Source organism: Colletotrichum costaricense (assembly GCF_030867565.1).
Source record: "Colletotrichum costaricense strain IMI 309622 chromosome Unknown Scaffold_19.1, whole genome shotgun sequence".
Classification (NCBI taxonomy): Eukaryota; Fungi; Ascomycota; class Sordariomycetes; order Glomerellales; family Glomerellaceae; genus Colletotrichum; species Colletotrichum costaricense.
Window position 1 is genome coordinate 156,980 of NW_026848248.1, and position 26,270 is coordinate 183,249.

Here is a 26,270-nt window from a genome sequence, read left to right on the forward strand (position 1 = left end):
ATGTCGTAAAAAAAAAAAAAAAAAAAGGTGAGTCCTGTTTGGAAGAGTCACTGGCTCCATGCACCCTACGCCCACATAAGGTAGGCGCACCCGCGAGTCTTTGCACCCTCAACGTATTCAATTCACTTACGGTTGCAAGCTCTACGACAGAGATCAACCCGATGTGCCAGAGCTCTGAGTAAATAACGACTTACCACCCTCACATCTGCTGCCATCGATCATGGGCTTGGTCAATGGCTCAGATTCGGGCTCAGGCCCGACCCGGATCACGATCCTGGGCAAAGACGACATTGTCGTCGACCACGGTATCTGGCTTGACTTCGTGACTCAGGATCTCCTCCATCATCTCAAATCATCGACCTACGTCCTTGTAACCGACACGAACCTCTTCGATACTTATGTCCCGCCTTTTCGAAAGGTCTTTGAAGCCGCCGCGCCTGCTTCGGCAAGACTGCTCACGTACGCAATCCCGCCCGGCGAAGCTTCAAAGAGCCGCCAGACCAAGGCGGACATTGAAGATTGGATGTTGTTGCAAAAATGCACGAGGGACACGGTCATCATTGCTCTAGGCGGCGGTGTCATTGGCGACATGATCGGCTATGTCGCTGCCACTTTCATGCGGGGCATTCGCTTTGTACAGGTGCCGACGACGCTGTTGTCTATGGTTGACTCATCCATTGGTGGCAAGACTGCCATCGACACCCCGATGGGCAAGAACCTCATCGGTGCTTTCTGGCAACCGTTCCGTATTTATATCGACCTGAGCTTCCTCGAGACGCTGCCAGCGCGGGAGTTCATCAATGGCATGGCCGAGGTCATCAAGACGGCCGCCATCTGGAGCGAGGACGAGTTTACCGCACTCGAGACCAACGCACCCGCCATACTGGCTGCTGTCAAGTCCCAGGGGGAAAAGAGACTTTCACCCATTCGAGACATTCTCAAGCGAATTGTCCTTGGCTCTGCTTCAGTCAAAGCTGAAGTTGTCTCCAGCGATGAAAGAGAAGGTGGCTTGAGAAATCTGCTCAACTTCGGCCATTCTATCGGTCACGCCTACGAAGCCCTGTTGACACCTCAGCTTCTTCATGGAGAGGCTGTCGCCATTGGCATGGTCAAGGAGGCAGAACTGGCCCGCTTCCTTGGCGTACTTCGTCCTGGCGCTGTAGCACGACTTGTCAAGTGCATTGCGAGCTACGAGCTTCCCACCTCGGTACACGACAAGAAAGTTATTAAGCTGACAGCAGGCAAAAAGTGCCCCGTTGACGTGTTGTTGGAGAAGATGGCGGTTGACAAGAAGAATGATGGAGCCAAGAAGAAGATTGTGCTCCTCTCCGCGATCGGAAAAACCCACGAACAAAAAGCCAGCGTAGTCCAAGACCACGTCATCAGGGTAGTCCTATCATCGGCAACTCAGGTCATACCTGGCATGCCGAAGTCTCACAGCACCATAGTCACCCCCCCGGGCTCCAAGTCTATTTCCAACCGTGCCCTTGTTCTCGCTGCTCTCGGGCAGGGAACGTGCCGGATCACGAACCTGCTGCATTCTGACGATACAGAGTACATGTTGTCAGCCATTGCTCAGCTTGGGGGAGCAACATACGCTTGGGAAGATGCCGGGGAGGTGCTAGCTGTCAAAGGCAAAGGCGGCGAGCTCAATGCTAGCAAAGAGGCGCTGTACCTTGGCAACGCTGGTACCGCATCCCGATTCTTGACGACTGTTGTGGCTCTTTGTGCGCCGTCTGGAGTGTCTTCCACAGTACTTACCGGCAACGCTCGCATGAAAGTTCGTCCAATTGGTCCTCTGGTCGATGCTCTCAGGGCCAATGGGTTGGGAATCAAATACCTCGGGCAAGAGAAGAGTCTTCCTCTCCAGGTGGATGCTGCCAAGGGCTTCGAGGGCGGTGTCATAGAATTGGCCGCTACTATCTCATCGCAGTATGTGTCGTCAATTCTCATGGCTGCACCTTACGCGAAAAACCCAGTCACCCTTCGACTCGTAGGCGGAAAGCCCATATCACAGTTTTACATTGATATGACCGTCTCGATGATGCGGACCTTCGGCGTAAACGTCACGAAATCGACAACGGAGCTCAATACCTACCACATCCCGAAGGCAGTGTACCAAAACCCAGCCGAGTACGTCGTGGAGAGCGACGCCAGTTCCGCTACCTACCCTCTGGCCATTGCAGCCATTACCGGCACCACTTGTACTGTGCCCAACATTGGCTCAGAGTCACTTCAGGGCGACTCTAGGTTTGCTGTTGACGTGCTGAGACCTATGGGATGCACGGTTGAGCAGACTGGAACTTCGACGACTGTCACAGGCCCGTCCATTGGCGGTCTCAAAGCGATTGAGCATGTCGATATGGAACCTATGACAGACGCTTTCCTCACAGCCTCCGTCTTAGCAGCTGCGGCATCCGGAACAACCAAGATCAGCGGCATCGCCAATCAACGCGTGAAAGAATGCAATCGTATCGGGGCAATGCGCGAGCAACTAGCCAAGTTTGGCGTTGAGACTGACGAATTTGACGACGGCATCATCGTCACCGGCCGCGCTGTGCAGGGGCTCCAGCAGCCTACCGAAAGCATTTATTGCTACGACGATCACCGCGTCGCCATGAGCTTCAGCGTTCTTTCAGTGGTATCCCCCGAGCCTGTGACGATTCTTGAGAGGGAATGCACTGGCAAGACATGGCCAGGGTGGTGGGACACCATGTCGCAGTTCTTCAACATTGAGCTTGACGGCATTGACGAGCAACCCAAGTCAGTGGCTACGGGACTTCCCACGAGATCTCGTAAGGATAAGTCTGTTGTCATCATTGGTATGCGTGGCGCAGGCAAGACGACTGCGGGAAGATGGATGGCCGCGACGCTCAAGAGGCCTTTTATCGATTTGGATGAAGAGCTGGAACGGCGGTCAGGCATGACAATTCCGGAGATGATCAGAGGTTCCAAAGGGTGGACAGGCTTCAGAAGCGACGAGCTTGAGCTTCTCCGGGATGTCCTGGAGAAACAGAGCCACGGGTATATTTTCTCATGTGGCGGCGGCATTGTAGAGACTCCTGAAGCTCGGAAACTGCTCGTCGCCCACTGCCAGAACAACGGCACTGTGTTACTCGTCCACCGTAATACCAAGGAAGTCGTCGACTACCTTCTGCAGGACAAATCAAGACCGGCCTACAGAGAAGACATTGAAGATGTCTACTGGCGCCGGAAGCCCTTCTTCGAGCAGTGCAGCAACTTTGAGTACTTCAGCCCTCATCCCCCAGGAACGTTGGCTACACGGGAGCCGCCGCTAGACTTCCGCCGCTTCGTCAATGTTTTGTGCGGAGAGCAGGTACAAGTCAATAAGGCACTGGCGAAGAATCCCAGTTTCTTTGTTTCCCTCACGATACCAGAGGTTGCGTCAGCTCTCACTCTGATACCGGCTGTTGTGGTCGGTTCTGACGCCGTGGAGCTCCGCGTGGACTTGCTCCAAGACTATTCTGAAGAGTTCGTTGCACACCAGGTTGCGCTTCTTAGATCGGTGGCAGACGTGCCCATTATCTTCACTCTGCGCACACTGTCTCAGGGTGGAAAGTTCCCCGATGACGCCCATGATCAAGCCCTTGGTCTGTACCAAAAAGCAATCCGCATGGGGGTTGAGTTCATCGATGTCGAGATGACACTCCCAGAGCGAGTCATTCGAGCAGTCGTGGAGAACAAGGGACCCGCGCGTATCATTGCCTCCCACCATGATCCTCAGGGCAACTTGTCTTGGAAGAATGGTTCTTGGATCCCCTTCTACAACAAGGCCCTTCAATGGGGTGACGTGATCAAGTTGGTTGGTGTCGCCAAACGAATTGAAGACAACTATGACCTAGCCCAATTCAAGTTGGAGATGTTGTCTTCGCACAAAATCCCGATCATTGCGCTGAACATGGGGCAAGCTGGAAAGCTCAGCCGTGTCCTGAACGGCTGCCTCACCCCTGTCTCCCATCCCAGTTTGCCATTCAAAGCAGCCCCGGGGCAGTTGTCCGCGGCCGAGATCCGGCAAGCTTTGGCGTTGCTTGGTGACATTAACCCGCAAACCTACTATCTTTTCGGTAGTCCCATTGCAGCATCGAGATCACCTGCTCTGCACAATACTTTGTTCGATTTGGTCGGATTGCCGCACCATTACCTGCGCAAAGAAACGACTGACGCGGCCGATGTACGCGAGTTGATCCGAGCTCCCGACTTTGGCGGCGCTTCCGTGACAATCCCGCTCAAGCTCGACATTATGAAGGAAATTGACGAAGTCTCGGAGGCTGCTCGCATCATTGGCGCTGTCAACACTATCATCCCAGTATCAACCAGCGGAGACACGGCTAAGCTCATCGGTGACAACACTGACTGGTCAGGTATGGTTCACTCTCTTCAGTCGGCAGGTGTTTCGTCCCAATCGACAGAAGACGTTGAATCTTCTGCCATCGTTATTGGCTCAGGCGGAACAACAAGAGCCGCCATCTTCGCATTGCACGCACTTGGCTTCGGGCCTATCTACGCTCTAGCACGCAACAGTGGCAACCTGGAAGCCCTGAAGGCGTCGTTCCCCTCGGATTATCGCATCGAAGCTCTCAAGAATGCCAGCGAAGTTCCTGCACTAGCATCCTCGCCTACCGTTATGATCAGCACGATCCCTGCCGACAAGCCAGTTGATCCCTCGCTCCGAGAAACTCTCATGGCGGTATTGCGTCAAGACACGACAGTCGATAGGAAACGCGTCCTTCTTGAGATGGCCTACCAGCCTCGTCATACACCACTGATGCAATTGGCCGAGGACGCCGGGTGGGAGACCATCCCTGGCCTCGAGGTGCTCTCAGCTCAGGGCTGGTACCAGGTAAGTGAATGTTTGTGGACGGTGGAAACGTGGCACCCAAGTAGATGAATGTGACATAGGAAGCTAACTTGGATTCAATTTAGTTCCAGAAATGGACGGATATCACCCCTCTCTACCAGACTGCTCGCGCAGCCGTCTTGGGCGAGGAAGCGGCGTAGGATGGCTAGGGCACGCTGCAGGACCCGACCATTGAACGTGCGTACCAAATATCATTGGTGCTTCGTAGATAGCTATGGTTGCTAGAGTAGAGGAAGGAGCTCTAGGGACTAGCATCGACCATACAGACTCGGTTGCTGAGTAGATAACCGACTTTGGGACTTCACCTAAGAAATGGCGAACAACTATTTCAAACATAGAGTATTATGTGCTTGTCTAGTCAATGTGTATTTGAGCATCATCGTGAAGGGATATAGTCTAAGTCTCTCTGTGATATTTTCAGCCAGTTGTCAACCATTTCCGTATGTAACAGGACGCAAGTGTTGACCGATAAGAATCAAGGCCGGGCATTGGATCAGTATGGGGGTGGTGTTTTACATATTAATATTTCTATAATGCATCATTCCTCCCTCATCATCACATTCGTAAGAACCAACCACGCCTGCGTGCCCTTAGGACATCCCATTCCCTCCCCAACCTTTTTTTTCTCTAGCCTTGTGGTCTCGACTTGGACCATAATAACATAATGTACAACATGTCATACACAATCGTCTTGTGGAAGAATGGGAGATGTGAAAGACTCGCTCCGTTTCCAGTCCCAAACCCATCGCAAAAGTAAAGTAATTGATGGAAGCGGTTAAAACAACGCTGCTTCTCAAAAGGGAAAGAAATGCATAAGCCCCGTCCGAGCAGTGGTTAAGGCCGTAGATTGCATCATCTGGGTAAAGAACCACAAGTTTCCGAGTCGGGGCTGGTCGGGACCGTCCATATGGCGTGAAATGGAATGCAGGAGCCTGTGGCAGGAGCATAGATAGTGTAGCGTCATGATCATCCATCCTCCCCAACTCGTCCCATCAATTCCCGATTTGATGAACTCAGGCAGAGGTGGATGATGATGCCAAGACTCATGATGATGTCGCTGAGTGGAGTCGGGCAAGTTGCACGACTTCTGGCGATGTGAACCTAGTAGGAAATGGCGGGTAAATGATGTCATTACGGGTCATATGGATCGTCAGGGTCGTTGCGCACGGACTATGTGATGTCATGTTGCACGACCCCTACTGCACCATCGAGGACCCTGAATTTCCACCCCTGTTGATTCGCCCGACTGTCCTGTATCCCTGATTCACTCCTCATGCTCGGGGATGGTGCACGCTATTGTCGATAATTGGGTAGACCATTAGCTTCCTCGGAGGTCGGCGCATTCTTCTGCCAGCTGGACCAGTGTAAAGCCGCCGCGAAGCAGACACCATCCGAGCTGTGTGTCTTGGCCTGAAAACGTAGCGCATTCAGACATTATGCCCCCGGCGTCGGTGCTTGCCTGGGAATTCAACATCCGGATGACAGACTCGGTAGTGTCGCGTGAGCGCATCGGCACGACTAAACGTCTTCTCCTCGGTGCAAAGATTGCAGCGCACCTTTTGCTTCCGCGCATTGTGAATGGTATCCTCGTGACGAGTCAAGTCGTACGGGCGTGAAAAGATTGTGTGGCACGGTTTGCCCGTACTAGGATTGATACGATCGCAGCGGTGAGGTCCGGCTTGACTATTGAGGATGCTGTCGGGGGATGCGGCAACTGCTTCAGGTCTTCTGGGCCCTCCGATACCCTGAGTCTGCCGATGCCCCTCACGCTTATGCTTTTGCAGCAGAGCAGGGGTTTCGAATCGCATGGTGCAGCCGTGGTATGTACAAGTGTAAGTACCGCCATCAGCAGTAGCACCTACAGGTTTGGTTGTCGGTACCGCATTTGAAGTCGAAGTAGCATCGGATCCCCCAGTGCTTGACTCGGCAGAGCTAAGCCGAGGAATCTGCTCATGAGATTGTCGTGGATGAGCAATGAACGGGTACTGCTGTGGAATGTGGACAGCGGTCTGAAGCTGAGCGGGCATATAAGGGAAGGCTGCCCCATTTTGTATGGCAGACCTCGCAAAATTGACCTGTTGGTCCTGCGTGACCACTGCCTTTGCAATGTCTTCAAAATCCACCGTCTCCTGAGATGGAAAGAGTGAAAATGATGATTCGGCATCGCCATCGTGGAATTCGAGCATCGCGTCTTTTGGAGAGATAGTTTTCGGGGTTTCCGGCTCCGACTTTACAGACATTTGTTGTCGCATAATTTGTGCATCTTGCTCCGCCTTCTTCTGTTCCCGGATTTGGTGGGCCGAGTTGAATCGTAGACGAGAGGCCTGAACACCTCCACCAAAGTCGTGACTGGGCATCGGTGCCAACGGTGAACCCTGACGGAATGGCGAACGGTCGCGTGACACACTAGAGACTGGCGACTGTGCTGCACTCAAGTGCTGGTTGTTTGCAGCGCTAAGTCGTTGCGCAAACACGTCATTGCTAGGAGATACAGCCATGTGGTTTTGAGCCGGAGCTGCCGAGGTAATGGTGAAATTGGGGCTATACAGTTCATCATTATAGATGTCTGTCATCGTGCGGTCTAGCTTGGGTACGTTGCTGAAGACTGTGTCGAAAACATTGAGTAAGCTTCTATTCCCAGACATTTGCATGGAAAATTGCTTACCAGCTTTCCGCCGCCTGTCATCTTCGTGCTCGAGTTGTGACGGTGTTGCGGGTGAGTCTCCAGCAATGGAGCTTGCCACAGAGTTTGGGTGAGATCTGCTACCAGCCATAGAGAGTTCAGGCGCAGGTAATAACCCGCGGTCAGATCGTGGTCGTTGAACACTCAAGGCTGAGGCGTAGCCGGCCATGTCTGACGATAAGTTCTGCAGTCCGTTGTAGTTGGGATACATGTTGTCGTGGGACACCGCCATTGACTTGTTGGACAACTGGTAGAAGGCATTACCGTCGTGAGCCTGCATATCGTACAGAACGTCGGGTGTTGAATCTGTTACCGCGATTTGGGGATTCGTTGTACTGTGACTGAAGGGTGATGCGGGACCGGCTGAACCGAGCGAAGACAAAGATGACTCCCGCTGATGAGGTAGTCGACCACCGGTCTTGGGAGCGTACTGATTCCCGAGTACCCAGGCGTCTGACTGCATGAGGTTTTGCTGATGGTTGTGGTTCAAAGCAGATTCTTCGAAGCCTGAAGTGCTTGTCGCTGATCGTCTTGGGACGGTCAGATGAGGCGTGTCGTAACTTGCAAGGCTTGCCGAGTTGTTTGCCAGAGAGTAATGGGAAGGGAGAAAGGATTGAGTCGAGAGCGGAGACGAGGATATACTCGACGAGGTGAGGTCGGGAGCAGTGTCGTCAAAGGAGCCTTCAAGGTCAAAATCGATCGAGTGAGGGTAGAAATGTTGTGATTGTGTCTGATACTGGTGGTGTAGGTCGGAGTAATGTTGTTGGAGTTGTTGTTGCTGATGTTGCTGGATTGATTGTGAAGCAGTGGGTCGGGTCAACAGCATGATGTGGTAGTTAAGAAGTTTAGATATTTTGTAGGTGTGATGGTAGGAGGGGCCAAGTGAGTGGCAAACCACGGAGGGACGATGACTTATAAAGATGGAAAGACTAAAGAGAGGCAGCGGGTTGGTAGCACTACGTAGGGGACTTGCAATGCAATGAGGTAGCTGGCCAGGTACGTACATCAGAGGGCTATGGGGCTTAGAATGGAAGGGCCAGGGTGTGCGGTAAGGTAGCGCGCTGTGGGTACGTACTGCTCCTCGCAACGCGGACGAAGAGCGGAGGTACCGGGTGGAGGACCCGAGGCTTGGACAAGTTGTGCTGGCGGTCCCGGGGATGGGATCAGTGTGGTAAGTAGAGCAGGGTTACAGGGGGGCCTTGGGATCGGGACCGGGGAGAACACCTTAAGGTCTGGACGCAGGAAGGGGAGGGCCCGAAGGGGGGGAGAGACAGGGAGAAAATTTTCAGGTGTGTGGGATGATGACCAAGTCGAACAAGAACATGCGGTATGAGTCCTTGCATTTTTTTCGTCCTCGATTCCATTCGCTAGAAGGTCGAGGAACCTCATGACCAACAACGGCCCAACCGGGGGTTTTGAGTTTTTGTCACTATTAAGCAGCCCAGCGAGCAAGCACTTGCTTGAATAATGCACTTGCAATGTGACACGCATAAGGCAAGCAAAAAGCGCGAGAAAGGCTCACTTGGTACTGCCCTCGAATCTAGGCAAGGCGCATATTCGTAATTCATTTCCTTTCCCCCAAGTCGACATTCGTACCTACTAGCTCACATTTCCCTATCTTGGCCTTTCGATGCACATCGTGTGAGCAACGCACGGAGTAGTAAAAGGCAGCAAAGGAAGTGCGCCGAGGTCTATAACCCAATTATGCGGAGACAACGCAGAAAGAACCAGCGGGACGTCGCTGAATTGGCCGCAGGCAGACGGAATAGCACGCTCCCAACAACGGACTACTAAACAGCTGACGCGGATAAAAATTGAGTCACATGATGGAAAGACAGATCGAGAACAGCCATGGCCCAGTGTGATTCGCACGCAGTAAGGCGGAGCAAGTTACAGTAGGTAGATACGCAGAAAGCGGGTGTGGGCAATAGACCACCAATTTGCAATGCAGCGTGAGGCAGCGTAAGGTAGGTACGGCAGTGCAATGGAAATGACGAGGGGCCTTGCTCGAAGCCTCTGGAAGTTTCTTGGGTTTAGGGATCATTGTCATTCACCCAACAAGTATAGGTATTGTCCGCAGCACCGCAGACGACTGATTTCGCCAGCTTGGACCCCTCAACTTAACCAATGATGAGTAAGCATACTCCGGAACAAGACAAACATTGGTCGTGGCACTCACGCACTGTGGGTTGAGCGAGACGGACAAGGCGGGAAGATGCGAGGCGGGAGATAGCACGGAAGTAATCCGAGGAGACAGACGTTGCTCTCATTGGATTCCACCCCTTTGCAGGCTCGCAGACAGGACACTCAAGGCAAGGCAGGGTGTTCGGCTAGGCTTGCGCTTGATGCTGCGCTGAGCGGGTGGTTGCACTCAAAGGGTCATGAGAAACAGCGATCAAGACGTAGGTGGACTCCATTCCGGCGACGGAACGACATCGATAATCCCGTCGAGGGCTGGTGGAGTGACGTAGGGCGAAGGGTTGGGACCACTGAGGTCTCAAAGCTCGCCGACATGGCAAGGTAGTGTGGGTACGGATACATACCTTAGTAAGAACCGGTATCTAATCACCTAGGTATCGTATCGGAGAGGCTCACCTACGTACGGAGTGCCTTACCTCACAGTTTCATAGGTACTTACGCAGTGGCAGTATTACACCTTAGTCGATACCTGGTCGTCGATTCCCGTGGTGCAGAACCTACTGTGTCACTATGAGGAGAGTGGGAGGGATCGATGGGGTGCCCGGTAGGCCCACCCGATGACATGCTGGAACGCACACACTTTGTAGGTATGCACACCTTTACCACGTTACAACTATGTATTACATATCCCAGAGTCCCTCGATGATGGCACACGGGTGCATCTTATTCCTGGACCAACACGGGCCATCCGTCACCGTGCTTGCAGGCTTTATCTCTCACAGGCGATTGATCGTCAGAGACCATTTCTTCGTTCAAGGTGGCCGACACAAGGTGGGGAGAATTGAGATAAGAATCTCCAGTTCCAAGCTCCTTTCGCAAGTATGCATATCCGGACGGAGTATATACCTTTCCTAGTACCATAATTTGTAGGTACCTACCTAGGCACCTACCTGATGTAGATATACCCAGACCTGGTTGCGATAACCTGACCTCTACACAGTATGTGATCAAGCACTGACACTAATAACATGCTATGGCAATGACCATTATCCGAGGTTTTGGCCTGCAAGCGATGGATGTCATCCAAGAACCCACAGCAGAATCCGTACCGAAGCTCCTTCACTGCGTGACTGCGCAGTTTCCGGCCGTGCCAGCCCACCCTGGAGGGCAAACGCCGATGGTCAAGGGTGGGCGGACCGGTTCAGGGAAGAGTGAGGGGGGACGAAGATCGCTTCCATGCTCGCTGCACCGGTCGCTTCTACCATGCCGTGGCCCCACGAAGGCTGCATGTTTTGAAGGGTCCTCTCGGGCTGGATCATGGTTGTTCATGTGGGTGTGATGGGAGTGTTTGGTGGGCGCGGTCAGACAGGGAACAAGGGTTCGAGGCCAAAATGCCATGACCTCAGTCTGTGCCGGTTTTGACAAAAAAAAAATGATGCAGGCACCCGAAAGGGAGGGTGAGGGGGAAGGGGAAAAAAGTTTCTTGGAATTTCTCTTCGGGGAAGCCTCGGAGGACGGAGAGAAAATGTCGCTTGTGCCCCGCGGTCCAAAGGGGAGAACCCCGCGAAGCGAGGGCCCGCGAGACGAGAGAGCAGAAGAAACAAAAGAGCGAGACCGCTGGTGCGGATGCTTCCATCCGACAGGTGCGCTGCATTCATTGGCCAAAGGCATCGTGCTCAGCCACACTGCCACACCGTCGGTTCAGCGCTCAACTATCCAGTCTTGTTCAAGCCGAGAGAAGCCACCCAATCACGCAATGTGTCAACGTGTCAATTCACTTGCCCGTAGGAACTGGCGCTTTCTAATTATGCAGTGCGCCTCCTCTCTGGCCTCGGCCTCGTGGTTGTCGTCTGCAGGTACAGGCCATCGATAAACGAAGCGAAGATTCTATATCTGGGTAGAACGAATGCCCGATCGCCCCCCCCCCCCCTGTCATCGCCATCTCCCATTCGTGCACCTCCAGCGCACTCCAATGCGGCAGTGCTCTATGAGAAATCTGGGGAGATAAGCAAGTCAGTTAGGGTAAGGACACCATACAGGTATGTTTTGGTCTACACTGCATACATCGTTGAAAATGTGCAACAATAACGGACATCTTTCGCATCGGCATGTTGACTAAAATCCTCTGTCGATGACAAACGATCGTAACGTTTCATGTTCAGTAACGACTACTTGTTTCTCATCGGAACGACGTACCTTATAGATGATGTCATATCCCGTGATCTCACAATGGCCCTTACCTTTGTAATCAGAGAACAAGCTGGTCAGGCTGATGAACCCAACAACTAACGTTCCTATCATATGCTGGTGGCTGGTGCCGGGCTCCCTTTTGTAACCTTGCTCATGGCACATTGGCATGTATCGGTTTTGGCTAAAGTAAGCATACTATCCAAACCTTGCCTAACCGATCCATCTGGTTGAGGTTTGACTGAGTCTGAGTGTGAGAACCACTTAGAGTTAACAGCCAACGTCATAGTATAGGTACAGCAACGGAAGACAGGCACCCGCTGGACAAAAAAATGCGCACACCTTGAACCGAGCACTAACAATATACTTACACTAGTAGTATTATGGTAGCTTAATTATGCTACATATTCAGAGCAAAACCATAGAAAGAAAAATAACTCAAAAGTGTCTCGTCTTCTGCTGATTGTTGTGGGTTTTTTTATATAATTTTATGTCTTCTATAAGCGCTGTTAGATTCTTGGTTGTGTGCGTTTTTCCGTCCGGCGGGTGACAGGATCTTGCTGCACGTGCTCAATTGTCCTCCGTCGTCCAATCACCTTACTTTAGGTACCTTACTACGTTACGGCTATGCATCACTGCAAGTCCGCAAGACTTTTGTTCAGGTAATTTGTTTCCTCGCAACACATCTCATAAAACAGCTCGAATGCGCCGGCACTGCTAGGAGCCCTGTCTGTCCACGATCAATAACTTTGAACAGCATGGTCATCTGCCATTAGCCTTCGGTATTCGTAACAGTCCGACGTATCCACCAGTTATTCTGCATAGCAATAGTGGTGTGATGGGACATTGGCAGCACGCCGCAACTTGCAAGCTGAGATGTGGCCGGGCAGTGCTGGTTGCTACGCATTCTTGACGACCACGTTCGGTCATCATTCCGGACCACTATATCCGTATACCTCCCTATAATGTACACCCCCGCGTCCTCGGATAGGCGTGTTTGCTCTGAACTTGTGACTCGTGCTCTCGTCTCAGTGATGTGGCTCAACCACGAGAAAGACAGGCCACCCATGGCCGGTGGTCGCCAAAGAGCATTATAGTGCATAGGTACCGAGGCATGTTCCAGCCACACATGCCGATCTTCAATGTGGCTTGCCCACCTGCACGTCGGGCCGAGCGGATTTCCTCGCATAACCACTGTGGCCATGTCCGCCCTTCTCACTCAGAGTGCCAAACTGCCAGGGGATGCGAGAATGCGGGAATGCGCTCGCATTGTCAAGCTTGAACCGGGGCGCTGGACTGGGTCCTTGCCCGCCGCGCGCAGCGTCGAAGAGACGGGGCTATGAATGCCACGAATCAGTCATGCTGGCAATGCCAGCTGACGGATGAGTCTGCTCGATGACTCCTCCCAGCAGCCGCAGCCGTAGCCGCGCCAGCTCTAGGCGTAATGGATTTCGATTCTTAGCTGCCGAGGAAGTGACTTGGACGAGACCCTCTTCACTACGCCTCGTAACACGCTGCTACAGACTCTTATTTTTTCCATTGTCACCTGAGGGTTGTGCTCCGGCCTTCGTCGTATTCCTCTCGTATCAAACTTCACATGATACTTCATCGCTCTTAATTGCCAGGTCGCGTCTATTGCAGCTACCACCATGTTCAGCGTCGCCGTAGCAAGAGTGCCCCACCCGGGTCTCTGAAGACCTAGAGCGGTCTCGACCCCGTTCCGTCGGCCGTGGGGTGGGCCTAACTCATCCGTCGGCCGGTCCAGCCGTTGGAACTTTCGGGGGTCTCAATTGCACGAAAACGGCCCTGTGCGTGAGTGTCCAAAAGTTAAAGAATCATGAAGAAATTTGCGTCGCACATCGCGAGGCACGCGGCCTGCAATATTAGTCGCATGCATGCTTATTTGTACCAGCAAACCAACCTCGAGGGCTGGCACTCCCTGTTGTGCCGGGGGGTACGTTCGTGGGGGTTCCATCCCATTGTATGAGCTGAACTTCACGGCATCATCAGAAAAGGAACTCGACTCCTCTCTGCAGTGCTTTGTTAAGATGCGTGCGCGTCCCTCACTGTATTGCCCGGGCCCATCATGTCGAGCATGAGATGAGCGAGCATGGCAAAGTGGCTGATTGATCACTCATAAGTTTCTCTCTATTCTGTACACTCAAAAACAAGATCCTACTGACTCATCCGCAAAGCTGACCAAAGCTTACCACGCCTGGCGGGTGCGCAAGGAATACACCGAATTACGTCCGTCAGGTTCGCAGTAGCATCTTTGAATACAAGTCTACATGTATAGCGTGAGGATTTAGAAGTGTAGAGCAAACCAAGTCTTACGGCAAACGACTAACAACAAGAGAGGAAACTTGGCTGATGCAGGGATTGACAACGATGCCGCGATGGCCGAGAAGCGATGCTGCCGATGCCGAGAGGTGGGAGAGAGACATGACAGGCAGGCAAGCTGGCTGTCGGACCACTTGGTTGGTGCAAATCCAGCGAAAAACAGACAAGAGGAGCCCGTGCAGGCCTGCAGGAAAATGCGGGAAAAGGAAAATTCTCGATCTTTTCTCTTGCATGCAGCCAAGTGCATGGTCCGGCCCAGTCTTCGGCTTCTCCATGTCTTAAGATTTTCTCTGTCATCCAGGGGTATTCAGCCCTCGTTTACCTATCCGTACCTAAGCACGCGGTAGCAAGAAATGATGGCCGCTTTCTATTACGGTAGCGTAGCACAGAAACCGGCCATCATATTTTACCACCGCGTGCTAAGGTAGGTTCCATAGCTTTTGCTTTTGTTTGGTCCCTTTTGCGTTGCTAAAACGCAGAGATTGGCCATTGTCTGTTAGCCATCAATTTGTCAAACGCAACACTGTGGGCGAAATGGCACAATAAAGCTGACCAATCAGCAATGCAGCTGCCCCGAGGTGTGGCTGACGCCGAAACAGCGATCGGCGTTAAGCCACAAACCTGTGCAAAGGCACCGGCACTGGGCACGGAGTATGTAGACCTTACGTGACCACAGCTGAGACGGAACTGCCGCCCCACCACCCGAGACTACCCGCATTCACCCACACTACCTCAGAAGTTGAGAGCCACATGGGAGTGTGGCCATGCTTACAAATGAACCTCTTGTGGGTCTTATCCGCGTGATGTCCGTACTCCGCACCGGTCAACCCAACGCTGCACGCATCGGTGGCTCCGGCACCTAACTTCTAGCTGCCACCTCGAGCCTCCCACCCTCCCAGATCGTACGGAATATCAGGACCACTATTCACGAATACGATGAGGAATCCAACTTCTGTTTCCGCACTTTCTTGCGGCATCCAAGTGCAACCCGCAGCTTGTGTCCGGCTCCGAGGAGACCCCCCTTGCTTGGCCATTAGTACCTGATTGAGACATCACTGCACGGTGCCATCTTTTCTACTCTCATATTTTGCATCGTGACCAACGGCGCAGTCCGGCATATCCGCTGCTGTGTTGCCTACTACATCCCCACTTAACCAGGTCGAGAACTCGGGTAGACTAACTTCACTTTACCTAGAACAAAATCAAACGTGCGAGACGTAGAGCAACGTTTACGTGTGTTCAGCATCCGTTCCTTAGCAGACACACGGATAACAGAGTCCAGGATCCATCCCGACTGCACACTACTCCACTGAGTAATGCCCGGCTGCATGGACCACGAAACATGACTGTGTCGTACCTACATTAAGGAAGTATTGGCATCTAGATAATGACTACGGATACGTCTAGGAATTTTGAGACGTGGGTGCCCAAGCCCAGGGATCCAAATTCAGCACGACGATGCCGAACTCAACACGAGAGTGGGTGAATCGGCAAGCAAAGAAAGGGGAAAATCAGGTCCAGCGTGCATACACAGGCACACAGGTATGCGCGAAACAGGGCAGGTGGCGAAAAGAAGGACATCATTTGGATCCACTGCTGCCCAGAGTGCAAGATCTCTCCGTTGGCGGCGCAGATCCATTCCTTGGCCCAGGCGGCCGGGTTCCGTTCCGTGGAGAAGTTGAGTCAGGGTCCTGTCGGAATTCTAAATTTAGTGGATTCCGTGGCTCCCATCCGCCAGTGACAGCACTCAGGGCTCACCTCCCCTCGGCTTGTGCGCTCGCGGCGCTGCGCTAGTATTCCCCCAACGGTCAAGGAAGACCCTGATTGTCCGCGGGGGGGCTTAGAAGATCTGCAACATGTCAGCCGGCATTTAACCGGGCCCATCAACTTTTGCATCTTGCTTTCCAATGCTTCTCAACTTTTCCATCTTGCGCGGTCGGCACCATCCGAAGTAATGCCTGCACATTCATTACCTTACAGGTGACCTACGTTCCTTACCTTATGTAGGCAAGGCCCAGAAATACGTCCACCTTCGGGCTAGTTTTGCTATGTCGGGCTAACCTGGCTTCCACAGTCCACTTAAGATGACTGTCCATCCTGCCAGTTAGCTCACTTTTGACAACATCACCATTTCTCAAAAATCAACTTGCCTGTGTCGCCATCGAACCCATCCCGGCTCCTCAGATACCACCTCCTTCCCGACCCCCGAATTTCTAATTCCACAACTCGGGCTGCCTCCCCCTCTCGCACTGACCAGGAACATGTTAAGCTTGTGGCTTAGCTTCCGTCTCCCCTTTGCACCACCTTCAGCCACACAAGTGTCCTCGGAAATATTGAGCATATGCCTATTGGTCTGTACCTAGCCAACCAGGTGAAGTCTTACCCTCGCAAGACTAGCAGCCATCACTCCCCTAGCTTTATCAATGTGATCGCCGTAGCTGCTGGCTTCCTCGTCTATATCGCCAGGGTGCCTCGACGTTGCTTAAGTCTGAGCCTCGGTCTCATGATGAGCCGGACTCTCAGTGGCGTCCGTATTGATCCTTACTTCCAGGCAAACCCGATGTCTCTGTAAGAGCGACTTGTTAGCAGGTTGGGTCATCAAACTCGGACACTTCCGTTCTTGCTACGCATAAGCGTGACGACCTCCCTATTGGGCCGCTGCCGCGCACGCTCGTGACTCATCTTTCCCTACTTCAAGCTTAGGTAGTCACGGGCCGTCGTTCTACAACCTCGCCTCGGTGAAAGGGGGATCAGAAAGCGATATCGGGGCCATGTACGGGAGTAAGGTCGATAGTGGAAGTAGCCCCGTTGTGAATTGCCGGGTACGAGTGACGGCGAAACGCCACGATGCCCTTGACTTTGTTTCTTCGTTTTGTAGACTCGGTTTCAGACGGCTTTCAGTTTGCTGATGACTGTGTTCCGCCAGCTGTGCGAGATTCGTCCGGCAAAGTGAGGAACCAATCGGTCCTCTCCAAAAATCTCAAGATGCTACCTATGTCTACCTTCGCTACCATCACGACTGCTGCTCAGCCTAGTCAACCCCCTTGGTATACTCTTATACTGCAAATGTCCCGCGGGACCCCTTGGGGTAAATCAGTCACAAGGATTGAGGTGATGAAGAGAGGACGCCGTTGATGCATGTGCTGAGCGATGGGTGATTGTATCACCCACTCTGCCAAGTATCGTCCATATTCCATCCAAGTGCTAACGTTTCAGTACATCGGCGCGATTTGGGCACATCATTCTCGAACGACTATCCGCGATTCCGGAACGGCCTTGCTTCACGACGTTCACTATGTCAAGGCTCGGCACATCATCAGGCCACGTATCCACCAATACAGTGATGAGCTATTTGGGCGCTTTTGTGTAGTTATTTGTTTTTTGGGGAATACGACATCTAGGAGGCTTTGAACCCGTCCGTGGCGAGTATATGTGATGATAATGGGGGATATCATAGCTAGTGGAGGAAGAGGCCGTCGAGACAGTGATTTGGTCAGACCACCTGTGCAATTCTAAGGTGCGATGTGGTAAGCTGCAAGCTATCCGGGCCCAGTCAGGGCATCGGACGACATTGATAGGGTATATACGATAATTACCTGATCTCAACCCCGATTCTGTGGTGCCTCATTCCTGCGCGATGCTTGTTGATCAGGAAGCGCTCATCTGGCGTGCAGTTGAGGTGAAGCCCGACAAAGTCTTGACAAGGAGGCACCCGATGTGGCCGGCCATCATTCATGCCCGTGCAAGCTACCTAATGGAACATAGTATCATTCCATATCACCTTCACACTGATGACTAGGCTTGCACTGAATCTCCATGTCAAGTCGAGGACATGGGTAGAGAAGCTGAAGTAGGATATTGCAGAAAATCTTGTTCGTCGAGTTACTTCGGCGCAGTAGTATGATCATCTACTGACCTTGCAGTATAATCAAGTCTCTCTCGGCTGTTTATTGCATATGGTACGCTGTGCAGTGAGATCTCATATGCGCCTGTCAATTCCGCAAGTCTGGATATCCCAGTGTCCAGAGCGTATGCTGGTGTAGTTGGCACAAACAACCGACGCCTTGATTCGGCCTATATACGTTGCCGACGGGCCGCACTTGTCTTCGCGCCATTTTTGTCTCTATTCGGATGGAATTCTACGCAGGCTCAGGGCTTCGAGCTATCACGACAGGGTCTTTAGGCTGTGCCATAGGGCACGTCGGTGGTTCAGCGACGACGATGCGCGTGTCCACATCCCGTGGACTACGCACGAACACATCGCGCATTTCTAGCTGCATTTACTCGCAATACTACATGATATACCAAGTGTCTAACCATGGCCGTGCGTTTCATGTTCTGGGTCTTGTGCTAGGTTGGCATCGAGGTATGCTGGTCGTGAACTTTGCATTTTGCCGCAGCGCGTGCTGCTTGCTCGGGGATGATTGCGAGGCTGAGATGACACTGTCCTGCTGTGCTTAGAGACAGTTCGAGCAGGTAGTTCTCTCTCTTGTTGTACTCTCCTGCTCCGTTGGCGACTTTGGGCCTGTGACCCCATTTGGGTGACCAGTTGCTGGAACACTTCTTGAACAACCTTGCAGGTCAAGAGACCGTACCATACGCGCTTGTGGCTCGTATTCTCCCACTCTCAATCATCTCAGCTGCTGTTGAGTTTTTTGCGAGACGCCTACGCTGATTTCCAATTTGGTACCCCCTTGGCCAGCGTGTACTGCATGCGACCCGTTGGTTCGTGGGATACTGATTCGCCCGATGTTTGAAATTGTTACCTTGTATGGAGTAAACTGTGCCTCGAGTAAGAATTTCCTATCAAATTCGATGTGTTTGGTGTGGTGTTGCTGATTAGTCGATTTTATATATGTTTTATAAGGGATATTGGATCTGGCAACAAACAAGTAGTATCGAGAAATAGCAGTCAACTTGTGTTTTCACCACAACACATCCAAAGCCCAATAGAAACGCAAGACGGAAAACATTTCCGAAGCATTTGACACTCCAACGGAGAGACGGTGATAAGTGTAGGTTTGGACGGAAAGAGCCCTGCCGGCCTTAGATGACGCGTTCGGCTTCACCAGCAACTTAGTAGCCTCAGGCCTCAGAACGATCAAGATGGTCAACGGACCACGAAGGAAAGACCCCACGAGAGTAAACGAGGCACCAGAAGCATGAGTTTACATCAAATGATGCCGGCGAAAACACTAGGTAAATGAACTCGATCATATCGGCAATGGCAGATTGTACACCCACCTAGGCACGGAACTTTCCAGGACAGGAGGATTATGATTACCAGGAAGAGACATACATCATTGCGCACGCGCAATGGAAAACACCGGGAGGGGAACAGCAAGTTCTACGATGCTCTAGGTAGATTGCATTATTGGATTGTCCATTATCAACGAATGACTTGAATCTGCCATGCGCAGAACCCACATACCATAGCCCACCCAAGTAAGAACGCTGAAGGTTAGCAGCCTGGCGCCAGCACGGCTTCAGCAGCAGCCTGAACGAATACATTAAAGACCAACACGCAACAAGGACCAGTGCAGACAGTTGCCACCCACATGGGACGCGGCGCGACAGCAGACATACGAGGCTAGGTCACATACCCGAACAGTGGAGAGCAACGTTTAACATCCATAAGAATCAGACGCGGCACACAGCATTCACACGCGAAGATGCAGAAGGGAACCGAGAAAAATTGATCAAAACGTGCCTCGGCGAGGGATTATGTCTCAAGCCAACCAAGCCATCCGTATAGAACCCCGTTTCCCGTATGGTACAGTAGAACACCCAAAACCAGCCAAACCCATGATCATTCGTGACAAAACACTCCACTCCCAAAGTCCGCATGGGCCACCGCGTCGTGGGTTGGATCGCGTCATGGCCCAAGAAAGATTCGTAACAGACATGCAGAAATACGACGCTTAACCACCGAAACCGTACAAGGTGCGGCCTTGGCGCTTCAACGCGTAGACAACATCAAGAGAAGTGACAGTCTTGCGCTTGGCGTGCTCAGTGTAGGTGACAGCATCACGAATGACACCCTCGAGGAAGGACTTGAGGACACCACGGGTCTCCTCGTAGATCACTGAAGGAACGGCATGTTAGTCCCTCGCGAGCCGAGCCGAGCTTGGGGCTAAAACTTACTGGCAGAAATACGCTTGACACCACCACGACGAGCGAGACGACGGATAGCAGGCTTGGTGATACCCTGAATGTTGTCACGCAAAATCTTGCGGTGACGCTTGGCACCGCCCTTGCCGAGGCCCTTGCCGCCCTTGCCGCCTGATCACATCAAGTTAGTATACCGGGGAAGATAGAAGTACGATGCGGGATCGGTACGTACGTCCAGTCATTGTGGATTGTGATGAAGTTGAAGTGATTTAAGGTTGGGATATGACGAGGCTCTTCCGAGGAAATGGCGTGTAAGATTGTTTTGGCAGAGATGACGTGGGGCTGAATAGTAAGAGGGAACACGATTGTAGTCGCGCTGAGGGGGGCGGGCATTTATATCAAATGTCCGTGGGCCAAGTCTGATTCGGGATCAGCCAGAGAAAAGCGGGCACGTCCATCACGCTGGATCACACCCTGTCGCGACGCGAGGCGAAAAATAAAAAAACAACGCCATGAACGTACAACCGCACGGGCCACACTAGCTTTCCTGGTACTTCATCAATCTCAGGCTCTCTCAGCTTATTCCCAATTGGAGCATGAGATGGATATGTACGATTAAATGTAGCCAACCAGAAAGCGTCCCTCGTCTGTCCCGCTCCCTTCCTCCTCCTCCTTCTCTCACCGTTCCTTGCAAGTTGCCACTTTGCTTTTGAAGTTCACCGTGCCAGACCTTAGGCGCGCCGCGTGCCATCAGAACCGTGTTTCTGGCTTCGGTTCCATCTGCAAAGTGCAAACGCCAGCATTTACCCCTCCGGCTGTTCCACCTGAGCGCAAGGGACCGATCATGTCACTGGCAGTCACCTGCGTGGCAGGCAACCACTGCTTCCAACTTCTGTGCTAAAACTACGGACCGTATTGGTCAAAGACAGTAATCTCTCATATTATGTTACCCAAGGTACTGACTGCATCGGTAATTGTTTTTCGCATCAGCCGACACCTACGTAGTAGAAGCATCGAAAAGGGTGTTCCGATTCGAGTCAATTGGCCGACTGACCGGTGACATGACGATAGGTAGACGCTCTCGCCTTCGTCGTGCGCCTGAGTCATCTATGTAGGTCAACACGCGCAAGTTAAATCCTGTGCTGCCTCCAAACTCAAGTTGAGGCGTCGCTTCACCCACTGCCCCATTTACCCATCCACGGGCTCCAGCTTTGGTAGGTAATACACCAGAGTGACCCGGATACCGAGAAATCGTCTTACTGAACCTCCACACTAGTCGCGCAAGGATTCACGATGCCGCGGCTGCGCAGAGACCGCGTCACGCCTAATACTCTGTAGATACCATGCAAGTAGTCCGGGCAGAGATTACTTGGACTGGCTCATGGCCATTCATGTTAATCTGCACGACGGGCGGGTAGATGAATTACATAGACGTACCCCGGAAAACCTTTGTTGATTGTTCTCGTCTTCTATGACAAATAACCTTTGAGATTCACTGGTAGAACGGATGAATTAACCACAGCACTTTTAGTATTAGCCTGTCTCGATGCTCATTCCCTCACGCGCGTTACTTCTCAAGTCCCAACACGTAAAGCGGTCGAGCATTGGAGCGAGTGCTTTTGGTAGCTTTTGCCTAACCCGCATGTAGATAGAAATTTCCGCAGACGGGGAACACTGGGCTGAATCTTGGATAGGCATAGTCTAAAGGGAAAGGTAAGGTACCTATTCCGCATATGCAGGACTTGCCTTCAGTGCCTTGCGTATGACCACAGTGGGCCCCCAAGAGGCGCTAGACGATAGATACGTACTCTTCCCTACCGGGTGTTTGAGAGAAAAAGATGGGGTGGCGTCAGACTTGATGCAAGATTTCCAGCCAATCAAAAATGAGCCAACTATCCGTTTTGACAACAAAGCACAAAAAACCCGCCCAACTGCGCCTGCCTTGCAAAGCAATCGCGCCTACCAAAACGGCATTTTTCCAAAAAAGAACCCACGCCTGCCACGCTCACACCTGGCACTTCCCCTCCACCCGATCAAAACCAGGAAGGTGCGCACAGGCCACCCTCCATTTGGCGCACAATCACTCCCCTCTGCACGCGTTCCGTCTCCCTACCTATTTATTCCCCTCCACCCGTCACCCACTCCTCATCCTTCTCTTCTACATCCACTCACAACACATCCACATCAACCAACAGGTACATCATCACCAACAAACAAACCCATCAACTCCATCATCACACACAACAGCAGCAATGGCCCGCACCAAGCAGAGTAAGTCATTATTGCCTTGCGACATCTTCAGTCAAGTTTTTTTTTACTGACCTATCTCCACAGCCGCCCGTAAGTCCACTGGTGGCAAGGCTCCCCGCAAGCAGCTCGCCTCCAAGGCCGCCCGCAAGAGCGCCCCCTCCACCGGAGGTGTCAAGAAGCCTCACCGCTACAAGCCTGGTACCGTCGCTCTCCGTGAGATTCGTCGCTACCAGAAGTCCACCGAGCTTCTGATCCGCAAGCTCCCCTTCCAGCGTCTGGTAAGTTAAGATTCGCACAACGCGCCTCTCGATTCGCATTGTCTAACACTACCTTCCCAGGTTCGTGAGATCGCCCAGGACTTCAAGTCCGATCTTCGCTTCCAGTCCTCTGCCATTGGCGCTCTTCAGGAGTCCGTCGAGTCTTACCTCGTCTCCCTCTTCGAGGACACCAACCTGTGCGCCATCCACGCCAAGCGTGTCACCATCCAGTCCAAGGACATCCAGCTCGCCCGCCGCCTCCGCGGTGAGCGCAACTAAGCGACTGTCTTTTGATTTTCTCTTTTCACATGGGTGGCTCATGACTCGCGCGTTTGGGAATGCTTGACGAAGGGACCGTCTTGGTTTTGGGGGTAATCTGGCGTTTAACGATGCGTTCTTCAGAATAACGCAAGGGTTGTACATTAAACCAGCAGTAAAGGATGACTGCATGCAATGGCAAACATTATGAACTACTCTACATCACCCCGCGCAGACAACGTGAGCATCCGCTTGAATACCCGCATCATCGCCGCAATTGTCAGCACGCGTATTTTAGCATATAAACCCCGCCATGACGCGATCAAAACGACTCGCGAGACTAGCAACAATAAAACTCGAGGGTGCGACGCGTACAAAGTGGTCAACATACTGGGAGGCGCGTTCTCCCCGCCGCAGTCAACGAAAGCCCTGTTATTATGACGCTGTAGTGTCTCAATAGACAAGAACTCGTTTTTGAAGGTGGACAATAGTAACTAACAATAGCACGTATGCTGGGGATGTTTCTATAAATGCATCCCGTCTTGACTAAGTCCCTGTATATGTTTTCCCTCCCCTCAAGCACCTCTTGTCATTGTTGTCTGCTAGATTGAGTATATATAGCTCTTTTGATCGCGGTCCCGCCTCTGCGACCTTTGTTGAAGCTGCTTGGCGGAGATGTTGCGTAAATGGAAAGGGGGGAAATGCGGTGTACAACGTTGCGAGGAGAGCGGACCGCTCAGGCAGCCATCGTACCGGCAGAGCCTTATTGTTTCCCAAGTCCGATCACGCTTCTCCTAAAAAGTAGGCTGCTCTTGCAGTTCTAGAGCTGCTGGCATGAAGAGGCCGTTGCGTTGCCGGTAGACCATGGCCAGACTTTCTCCGTCCACTGTTCGGGTACGGCCAAGCTGACTCAGATTGCATGTACCACATCGGAGTCATATTTCAGTAAGCAATAGCTTACTTTGCAGTGACTTCAGAGGCGTTCAACGTTGATGGATGAAGGTACAGCTCGCAAAAGAGGTGGGCGAGAAGAACAATTCTCTTAGATCAAATAGTCTGGAACAAATTCTCGATAGGTACGACCAGCCTATTTGTCCAGGGCGAGACTTTGAGTGCACTTGATTGTTAGGTTATTCACAAGTAATGATCACAGCCATATCAACGACGAGTGAAGCTGAGCGAGAACGCCTTAGCTGTCCGATATGACCTACGGGCTCAACAAAACAAAAAGGCAAGTCTCCTTGGTATTCTATTCTTCTGTGACAATCTTTCGTTAATTACTGGCGAGGATCTCTGATTACATGTTTTTCGCAACAGCCCAAAAGTTATCCATCTTGGCTCGGGCCAACGCGTCCCTGGCTTCGGCATCAGATTCGCAGACCTTGCTTCCCCACTTGCGGTAGGCCCTCGTCTTTTCTTCGCCTTCAAACACCAGCTTACACTCATTGTGGGACATGTCCTTCAAATCGCCGCTCTCGTTTTCCGCTACCAGCCATTCGCGAAGCTGTTGTTGGGTCTTCCCCTCTTGCGAATGTGCATTTTCAGTCCAGTTAATCCGCTCAAGCATGAGCTTCTTGTATTTGCGTATGCTGTGCTCGCCGCCTTCAACAATGACAATGTTCATCCTTGGGTGCATGATGCAAATACCCGTGAGAGCATGCTGTTCGGCATTCTTTTGGATCCTGAATCTATTCCGGCCGTTGGCGAGACTGTCAATCTTGAACACCAAGATATGGATGCCTTTCGCAGCGTCCTTTTCTTGGTTCGTAGCAAGTTTGACGTGCTTCTCTTCCTTCGTGAGCTTGCGTTCTTCGTTGGCCTCCAAGTGATTCTGCTGGCGCTCAGCGATCTGCCTGTTGACGAGATTTTCCACAGCCGTAGGATCCTTCACTGCAGAGTCTGCGTAAACACGCATCATGTTGCTCTTCTTGACTTTGGGGGGTGGAGCTGGCACTAGTCCAAGTCTGATCTTTGCTTGCTGCTCCTTGAGTTCGGCCATCCTTCTCTGCCTCCTGGTCTTGGCCATTTCTTTTGGTGTTAGGTACATCGGCTTCAGGGCTGGGGTGTTCTTCTCCTGCGGTGGTTCCAACGCGACGGGGTGTTGTACGTATTCCGTGATGATGGTATCTTCTTTGATCTTCAGTTTGGATTCGTCGTCGATACAGTCGTAAGAGGTCCCGTCGACCAGTCCACCGTCGAACCATTCTATGTCCGGAGGAGGGTCGACGACAAGATTCTTCTCCAACTCCAATTCATCTTCGATGCCGGCTTTCCTCGTTTGCGCCGCGATTCTCTTCTTCATCTCCTCGAGGGCAGCTTGTCGCCGCAGCGCCGCGGCTTGCTGGATGAACTTGCCCTTGGCATGGAAATTTAGCGACCGAGCCTGACGTTGTCTTCCACTTGCGGGCTGTGCTGCCTGCTGGTCGTTGAAATACGGGTTGGATAGCGGCGCATCGCGGCCTCGCCCAGTAGCATCTGGGGCTTTGAACCCAGTCGAGAACTTCGAGTCAGAGTGCAGTCGACTGCCGGATGGCTTTCCATCATTGGGTCTAGCTGGTGCCTTTGCCTGACCGAGACTCTCGAGTACTGGGTGTAATCCGACGTTAAGTCCTCCTTTAGCCTTGGAGACGCCGACTGCTGCAGCGACTCTGGCTTTGAGCGCAGCCATCTTATCGGCGGCCGATTCAGGTTTCGAAACCCGAGAGTTGGGGTCGTGACGAGGCCCAAGGCCTAACGAGTCTGACTGTCGATCCATTATGACCAGGCTGATATGCTGCCACTTTTCTCCACGACTGATCGTATGAACCAGATTATGGGATGCACGTCTTTCCGGAGATACACGTGCTTCGTCGGGCGGATGTCGGGTAAGCCTGGGCGCTCTCTCGTTCTGAGCCGGTCGTCTTCGCAGAGTTCGCTGATTGTGTATCGCGGTCGGAAGGGTAAATCATTCGCAGTGATCCCAAGGCAAAGAGGATGGGCAGTAGAGGTCCGTAAGAGCTTTCGGTAGTGGCCCCGTTGCACGGCTGATGGAGGTTGTGGTTGAGAAATACGGAGTGTCTCTTGAGAGCTGGAGGGAGACGCTCCTACTGTGGGCTCTGGTCAAGAGAGTGGCTACGTGAATATCCAGTTAACACTGTAACCTCGATGTTATCGTAGTGCCCGTTGT

General features: G+C 52.3%; 9 protein-coding genes across 9 annotated transcripts; 4 read left to right on the top strand and 5 right to left on the bottom strand.

Annotated features, from left to right (window-relative positions):
* Positions 1-220: 220 nt before the first annotated feature.
* CCOS01_13914 (pentafunctional AROM polypeptide) lies at positions 221-5,054 on the top strand (the record flags this gene model as incomplete). Its single annotated transcript, XM_060462058.1, has 2 exons — positions 221-4,871; positions 4,945-5,054. 2 exons carry the CDS (start codon positions 221-223, stop codon positions 5,052-5,054), a joined length of 4,761 nt encoding a protein of 1,586 aa, XP_060307154.1.
* A 1,252-nt stretch (positions 5,055-6,306) lies between these two features.
* On the bottom strand, positions 6,307-8,568 carry CCOS01_13915 (uncharacterized protein; the record flags this gene model as incomplete). Its single annotated transcript, XM_060462059.1, has 2 exons — positions 6,307-7,484; positions 7,545-8,568. The coding sequence occupies 2 exons, from the start codon at positions 8,566-8,568 to the stop codon at positions 6,307-6,309; spliced, it is 2,202 nt and encodes a 733-aa protein (XP_060307155.1).
* Positions 8,569-10,820: 2,252 nt separating this feature from the next.
* Positions 10,821-11,372, bottom strand: CCOS01_13916 (uncharacterized protein; the record flags this gene model as incomplete). Its single annotated transcript, XM_060462060.1, has 1 exon — positions 10,821-11,372. One exon carries the CDS (start codon positions 11,370-11,372, stop codon positions 10,821-10,823), a length of 552 nt encoding a protein of 183 aa, XP_060307156.1.
* A 672-nt stretch (positions 11,373-12,044) lies between these two features.
* CCOS01_13917 (uncharacterized protein) lies at positions 12,045-12,264 on the top strand (the record flags this gene model as incomplete). Its single annotated transcript, XM_060462061.1, has 2 exons — positions 12,045-12,077; positions 12,178-12,264. 2 exons carry the CDS (start codon positions 12,045-12,047, stop codon positions 12,262-12,264), a joined length of 120 nt encoding a protein of 39 aa, XP_060307157.1.
* A 1,799-nt stretch (positions 12,265-14,063) lies between these two features.
* Positions 14,064-14,475, bottom strand: CCOS01_13918 (uncharacterized protein; the record flags this gene model as incomplete). Its single annotated transcript, XM_060462062.1, has 2 exons — positions 14,064-14,172; positions 14,237-14,475. The coding sequence occupies 2 exons, from the start codon at positions 14,473-14,475 to the stop codon at positions 14,064-14,066; spliced, it is 348 nt and encodes a 115-aa protein (XP_060307158.1).
* A 2,094-nt stretch (positions 14,476-16,569) lies between these two features.
* CCOS01_13919 (uncharacterized protein) lies at positions 16,570-17,744 on the top strand (the record flags this gene model as incomplete). The annotated part of the gene is made up of 4 exons (XM_060462063.1): positions 16,570-16,796; positions 16,927-17,009; positions 17,107-17,316; positions 17,686-17,744. The coding sequence occupies 4 exons, from the start codon at positions 16,570-16,572 to the stop codon at positions 17,742-17,744; spliced, it is 579 nt and encodes a 192-aa protein (XP_060307159.1).
* Positions 17,745-20,149: 2,405 nt separating this feature from the next.
* CCOS01_13920 (histone H4.1) lies at positions 20,150-20,581 on the bottom strand (the record flags this gene model as incomplete). The annotated part of the gene is made up of 3 exons (XM_060462064.1): positions 20,150-20,313; positions 20,373-20,510; positions 20,572-20,581. 3 exons carry the CDS (start codon positions 20,579-20,581, stop codon positions 20,150-20,152), a joined length of 312 nt encoding a protein of 103 aa, XP_060307160.1.
* Positions 20,582-22,591: 2,010 nt separating this feature from the next.
* CCOS01_13921 (histone H3) lies at positions 22,592-23,125 on the top strand (the record flags this gene model as incomplete). The annotated part of the gene is made up of 3 exons (XM_060462065.1): positions 22,592-22,610; positions 22,674-22,867; positions 22,928-23,125. 3 exons carry the CDS (start codon positions 22,592-22,594, stop codon positions 23,123-23,125), a joined length of 411 nt encoding a protein of 136 aa, XP_060307161.1.
* Positions 23,126-24,401: 1,276 nt separating this feature from the next.
* CCOS01_13922 (pre-mRNA processing factor 3) lies at positions 24,402-25,859 on the bottom strand (the record flags this gene model as incomplete). The annotated part of the gene is made up of 1 exon (XM_060462066.1): positions 24,402-25,859. The coding sequence occupies one exon, from the start codon at positions 25,857-25,859 to the stop codon at positions 24,402-24,404; it is 1,458 nt and encodes a 485-aa protein (XP_060307162.1).
* Positions 25,860-26,270: the final 411 nt, after the last annotated feature.